This window comes from Takifugu flavidus, unplaced genomic scaffold (assembly GCF_003711565.1).
Source record: "Takifugu flavidus isolate HTHZ2018 unplaced genomic scaffold, ASM371156v2 ctg360, whole genome shotgun sequence".
NCBI lineage: Eukaryota > Metazoa > Chordata > Actinopteri > Tetraodontiformes > Tetraodontidae > Takifugu > Takifugu flavidus.
This window is the reverse complement of record NW_026621986.1, coordinates 7452-14262: the sequence shown is the minus strand read 5'-3', so window position 1 is coordinate 14262 and position 6811 is coordinate 7452. Positions and strand designations below refer to the sequence as shown.

Genomic DNA, 6811 nt, shown 5'->3' with positions numbered 1-6811 from the left:
GAGAACAGTTTTAGGAACATTAGAGGAAGTTACTGAAGTTAAACCAGTGAACTGTTTTCCCGTGGGTTAGAACCCATGTCCCCTAACACTGTTAGTACATCCTCAGCTCAGGTTAGCACAGACAAACAAAGAGGAACAAGTGAGAAAAACAAGACAGAGGACACAACAACACAGAGATGGCATCCCCCTGTTGATGTGTCGCACCTGGAGAGACATGAACAAAACATAGTCAGAGACATGTTGTATGAGGAGTCAGATGTCTTCGCCAAAGATGACTGTGACATTGGGTGCATCCCAAGCCTGCAATTGAAAATCCATCTGAAGGATGACACGCCAGTGCAGACGTCCTACAACTCTGTTCCGAAGCCCTTGTACAGGGAGGTGAAGGACTATGTACAAAATCTTCTTGACCAGGGCTGGATCAGAAAGTCTACTTCTTCCTACTCATCTCCAGTGGTCTGTGTTAGGAAGAAGGACAAGAGTTTGCGTCTGTGTATTGATTTTAGAGGCTTGAATCGGAAAACCATCCCCGACCGCCACCCTCTTCCACGCATCCAAGATCTGTTAGACAGTCTGGGGGGGTACTCATGGTTCTCCATACTCGACCAGGGTAGTGCATACCATCAAGGGTTTGTCGATGAGAGCTCCAGACATCTGACTGCCTTTAGCACACCCTGGGGGCTTTATGAGTGGACCCGCCTCCCATTTGGTCTAACAAACGCCCCAGCGGCTTTTCAAAGATGTATGGAGGGAGTTCTTGACGGGTTAAGGGACGAGTGCTGTTCTCCATATTTGGACGACGTTCTCTGTTTTTCCAAGACTTTTCATGACCATGTTGAAGATCTGAGACGGGTGCTCTGTCGCCTGCGAGAGTATGGTATCAAATTACGTCCAAAAAAATGTGACCTGTTTAAAAGCCAGGTCAGGTATTTAGGCCGCTTAGTGACTCGCGAAGGTGTTCAGATTGACCCTGAAGATATTGAGGCAGTTCAGCATTTGAAAGAGAAAGAGCCAAAGAATGTGGGAGAGGTCAGAGCCCTCTTAGGTTTTTTAGGCTATTACAGAACATTCATACAGGACTTTTCTAGGATAGCAAGACCTCTGTTTCAGCTGATAGAGAGTCCTAGTGAGCCTAGCCAGAGAGCTACCAAGGTTAAGTCAAAAAATACTAAGAGTGGTCAGCTCTTATCCAAAACACCTGTTTATTGGACAAGATCATAGTGCTGTAGTATCACGCCTGGTGGATATGTTAACCAGTAGGCTTATCCAGTTGTATCTCTATACTGTAACTCCAACTGTGGTATGATGGTGACTATACTTTTGTACTCCACACAGATGCCTCGAACGAAGGTCTGGGTGCTGTGCTCTATCAACAGCAGGGAAACAAGCTCCGGTTATTGCTTATGGCTCCAGGACACTCACGCCTGCTGAGAAAAACTACCATCTCCATTCTAGCAAGCTTGAGTTCCTGGCGTTAAAGTGGGCAATCTGTGATAAATTTAGAGATTACCTCTATTACGCCCCCACTTTCACAGTATACACGGATAATAACCCCCTTACATATGTTTTGAGCTCAGCCAGGTTGAACGCAGTCGGACATCGTTGGGTGGGTGAATTAGCCGACTTTCATTTCACCATCAAATATCGTCCAGGCAAGTCAAACACTGATGCTGACACCCTGTCAAGACACCCAGTGCACCTTGATGGTCACCTGAAAGAGTTCACAGAGACAGTGTCCCCTGATGTAGTCTCCGCCATCTGGCAGGGAGACACAGCTGTAAAAGACGGTGATGTGCCGTGGGTGGCTGCATTACAGCTGCAGTCGGATGTAAGTGACGCACACTTTGGAGGCACCCCTGTCATCACACCAGAGAGTGTCAGAGATGCACAGAAAGAAGATGCTCCTATCTGTGAGGTGATAAACCTAAAGAAAAATGGATGGAGTCCTCAGGATAAAGGAAAGAGACAAATGGGACGAGAAACACGCAGACTGGTACACGAATGGAACAGACTCAGACTTGACAAAGGGATTTTGTACAGACAGACAGGACAGAGGAAACAGTTGGTTCTCCCCAGTAAACTGAAGGCCACCGTGTTAAAACACCTGCATGATGACATGGGACATGTGGGCGCTGATAAAGTCATACATTTAGCACGAGAAAGGTTTTATTGGCCTTTTATGCAACAGGACATAGAAGATTATGTGATTCGCCAGTGTCAGTGTATTAAACAAAAACATCCAAACAGACCAGAGAGAGCACCTATGGGTTCTATAACAACCAGTGCCCCATTTGAGCTCATCTCAATTGATTATTTACATCTTGAACAGAGTAAAGGTGGTTATGAGTACATTTTAGTCCTGGTAGATCACTTTACTCGGTTTGGTCAAGCTTATGCCACAAAAAACAAATCTGGCAGAACAGCAGCCGAGAAAATCTTCTATGACTTTATCCCTCGCTTCGGGTACCCTGCAAAGCTACATCATGATCAGGGCCGGGAGTTTGAAAACAGTCTCTTCCAGAGACTTCAGCAGCTCGCAGGAATTTCCCACTCACGAACCACTCCCTACCATCCGCAGGGGAATCCTGTCGAGCGCCTGAACAGGACACTTCTACAGATGCTCCGCACTCTGCAGGAGGAGAAAAAAACAGAGTGGAAGGATCACCTACCTCACATTGTCCACGCGTACAACTGTACAAGACATGAGGGAACAGGTTATTCACCATTTTTTCTTCTTTATGGTAGAGCTCCACGTTTGCCTGTAGATCTGCTCTTTGACTTGAAACCTGAAGAGGGACCACGGTCCAGGCAAGAGTATGCACAGAAATGGGCTTCACGCATGCAGGAAGCATACAAAATTGCTTCAGAAACCAGTGGGAAGCGTTCAGCTAAGGGAAAGAAGTATTATGATCAGCATGTGAAAGGTATTACACTGCAGCCTGGAGATCGTGTGCTTGTCAGGAATCTGTCGGAGAGGGGTGGTCCGGGCAAACTTAGAGCTTATTGGGAGAAAAAGGTTCATCGAGTGGTTGAAAAGATGGGAGACGGACCTGTTTACAGAGTTCAACCAGAAACAGGAGAACGCACTCTCCGTGTGCTGCATCGCAACCTTCTGCTAATGATTTGCCTTTAGAAGTCCCACCGAGTCAGTCCGCACCTAGACAGAGACAAAGACAGACAGACTGTTACAGAAACAACAGAGAGACAGTGGAGCAGGAGTCTGAACACTCTGAGGAAGAGGAGGAATACACATATTGCCTTCGAACAATTCCAGTATATAGCAGGAGGAGAGTCAGACCGGCAAGTCCTCAGTCTAACCCACCAGATGAGCTCCGACCTATAGCCCCAGAGTTTCAACCACTGAGACATACTGAAATGTCAACTGAACAACAACGTGATCCTGTCACCGTCCCAGATCCAGTGCAGACACCAGACCAGCAGGCAGCTGTTCCACCACCAGCTCAGGAAGTGCAAGGAGAACTCATAACTGATGACACTGCGGAGGAGGCTGATTCAAGAGAGCAGGAGGACAATGATGAGCCTGCAGTGGAACTGTCTGAGGAGGAAGTGCAACCTGTGAGGAGGTCAGCTCGAGCACAGAGACCTCGAGAAATGCTCACATATGACACTCTTGGACAACCATCATACCAGTCTTGGGGACCAGGTGCAAACCTGATGTTCGCCTATGCCCCTTACCCCATGTCTCATCTCCCATTACCCCTCAATCCATGTCCCATACCCTCCTTTTACCCAGCTGTCCCCGAACATTGTTTCTACCCTGCACAAGCAGTGTGGACATGCTAGAGACACACAAAGACTTGAAGGACAGACGAGACCAGACTTCACTGTACACATACACACCTACACCTGCACACACTTACACACATGCTTACACACATACACACCTACACTGGCACACACTTATACATATACACACATAACTGTACGTTGACAATTGGACTGTTTTGAGACATTTTCTTTTAATATTTTTGTTAGTTTGGTTCTAGATGTCTGGAGACATCTCTTGAAGCAGGGGAGAGTGTAGTGGGTCTGAAATAGCCACATATAGTTTATTATGTTAACAGACACCCCCTCTTTTTCATTTTAATATTTGAACCTTTATACGGTTTGCAGAAATCATTGCCACTTTGCACCAGTAGAGAGTGCTTTAACACCAGTGGGTCCAAGCAAACAGTCTATGCTCTGCTTTTGCTCTGCGCATGTGCAAAGAATAAAATACACTGCGCAGCAGTAGCGTGAGCTGACAACTCGCGTGTCGTGTGTTTGGATCCACAGGTATGTAAAATGTACTATTTGTACAGTTCTCTTCAGTTAAACTATGTAGCAACATATAAGCGAAGTCATGAAGGGAAGCTAAGCACTGTAAGATGTTGAAATATGTACTTTATCGTCGTGGTTTGTTATCGGGCATTCCCGTCAGCAAAAGGTTAGTTAAACACGAGTGAGTGTATATGTGTGTGTGTGCGTAGTTCCGACCATAAAAGTTACTGGTGACTAGTTATTGTTTGTTAGTACTATTCTGAGAGTAATTGGTATGGTACTTGCCATGTTGTGTATATGAATGTGAACATTCAAGTGCATGTGCAAAGAATAAATTACACTGCGCAGCAGTAGCGTGAGCTGACAACTCGCGTGTCGTGTGTTTGGATCCACAGGTAGTTATACCGTAGCTTAGCCGCTCAGCGCCCGCCGCCTGAGTGGCTCATGCTGCCGGACCAGAGACCCCTAGCTCTGGCGCCGGTAACATTTTCTCCGCGAGAAAACGTCAAAAACGTCATGATATGACTGCAGCATGAGTTTTCAGATGATCATGTTGCATTCACCTCTGTTTTGAAATAAATGTGTCCCTGACCAAAAATGATGTTTTCTCCCGAGAAAACGTCAAAAAGTCATAATATGACTGCAGCATGAGTTTTCAGATGATTATGTTGCATTCACCTCTGTTTTGAAATAAATGTGTCTCCTGACCAAAAATGATGTTTTCTCCATGAGAAAACGTCAAAAAGTCATAATGTGACTACAGCATACGTTTTCATATGATCATGTTGCATTCAACTCTGTTTTGAAATAAATGTGTCGTCTGACCAAAAATGATGTTTTCTCCACGAGAAAACGTCAAAAACGTCATAATGTGACTGCAGCATACGTTTTCACATGATTATGTTGCATTCACCTCTGTTTAGAAATAAATGTGTCTCCTGACCAAAAATGATGTTTTCTCCATGAGAAAACGTCAAAAAGTCATAATATGACTGCAGCAGAGTTTTCAGATGATCATGTTGCATTCACCTCTGTTTTGAAATAAATGTGTCTCCTGATGTTTTCTCCACGAGAAAACGTCAGAAAAGTCATAATGTGATTGCAGCATACGTTTTCACATGATCATATTGCATTCACCTCTGTTTTGAAATAAATGTGTCTCCTGACCAAAAATGATGTTTTCTTCACGAGAAAACGTCAAAAAGTCATAATATGACTGCAGCATACGTTTTCACATGATCATACTGCATTCACCTCTGTATTGAAATAAATGTGTCTCCTGACCAAAAATGATGTTTTCTCCGTGAGAAAACGTCAAAAACGTCATAATGTGACTGCAGCATACGTTTTCACATGATCATACTGCATTCACCTCTGTATTGAAATAAATGTGTCTCCTGACCAAAAATGATGTTTTCTCCACGAGAAAACGTCAAAAAGTCATAAATGACTGCAGCATGAGTTTTCAGATGATTATGTTGCATTCACCTCTGTTTTGAAAGAAAGAAATGTGTCTTCTGACCAAAAATTATGTTTTCTCTGCGAGCAGACGTCAAAAACGTCATAATGTGACTGCAGCATACGTTTTCACATGATCATGTTGCATTCACCTCTGTTTTGAAATAAATGTGTCTCCTGACCAAAAATGATGTTTTCTCCACGAGAAAACGTCAAAAACGTCATAATGTGACTGCAGCATACACTTTCAGATGATCATGTTGCATTCACCTCTGTTTTGAAATAAATGTGTCTCTGACCAAAAGTGATGTTGTCACCACGAGAAAACGTCAAAAAGTCATAATGTGACTGCAGCATACGTTTTCAGATGATCATGTTGCATTCACCTCTGTTTTGAAATAAATGTGTCTCCTGACCAAAACTGATGTTTTCCCCACGAGAAAACGTCAGAAACGTCATAATGTGACCGCAGCATACGTTTTCACATGATCATGTTGCATTCACCTCTGTTTTGAAATAAATGTGTCTCCAGACCAAAAGTAATGTTGTCACCACGAGAAAACGTCAAAAATGGCATAATGTGACTGCAGCATACGTTTTCACATGATCATGTTGCATTCACTCTGTTTTGAAATAAATGTGTCTCCTGACCAAAAGTGATGGTTTCCCCATGAGCAGACGTCAAAAACGTCATAATGTGACTGCAGCATGAGTTTTAAGTTGATCATGTTGCATTCACCTCTGTTTTGAAATAAATGTGTCTCCTGACCAGAAATGATGTTTTCTCCACGAGAAAACGTCAAAAACATCATAATGTGACTGCAGCATACGTTTTCAGATGATCATGTTGCATTCACCTCTGTTTTGAAATAAATGTGTCTCCTGACCAAAACTGATGTTTTCCCCACGAGAAAACGTCAGAAAAGTCATAATGTGATTGCAGCATACGTTTTCACATGATCATATTGCATTCACCTCTGTTTTGAAATAAATGTGTCTCCTGACCAAAAATGATGTTTTCTCCACGAGAAAACGTCAAAAAGTCATAATATGACTGCAGCATACGTTTTCA

The 6811-nt window shown here is 43.7% G+C and overlaps 1 protein-coding gene across 1 annotated transcript; it reads left to right on the top strand.

The window, feature by feature from the left end:
- The first annotated feature begins 237 nt into the window (after positions 1-237).
- LOC130520376 (uncharacterized protein K02A2.6-like) lies at positions 238-3879 on the top strand. Its single transcript, XM_057024098.1, has 3 exons — positions 238-877; positions 1578-2714; positions 3416-3879. Exons 1-3 carry the CDS (start codon positions 238-240, stop codon positions 3802-3804), a joined length of 2166 nt encoding a protein of 721 aa, XP_056880078.1. The 3' UTR covers positions 3805-3879.
- The last annotated feature ends 2932 nt before the right edge of the window (positions 3880-6811 follow it).

Bases quoted from the DNA above. Each gene is read 5' to 3' on its own strand.
- LOC130520376 (XM_057024098.1), top strand. From the start codon at position 238: ATGTTGTATGAGGAGTCAGATGTCTTCGCCAAAGATGACTGTGACATT. The intron at 878-1,577 runs GTATCAAATTAC...TTTTGAGCTCAG, and splicing joins CTGTCGCCTGCGAGAGTATG to CCAGGTTGAACGCAGTCGGA. The intron at 2,715-3,415 runs GTTATTCACCAT...TCACCGTCCCAG, and splicing joins TACAAGACATGAGGGAACAG to ATCCAGTGCAGACACCAGAC.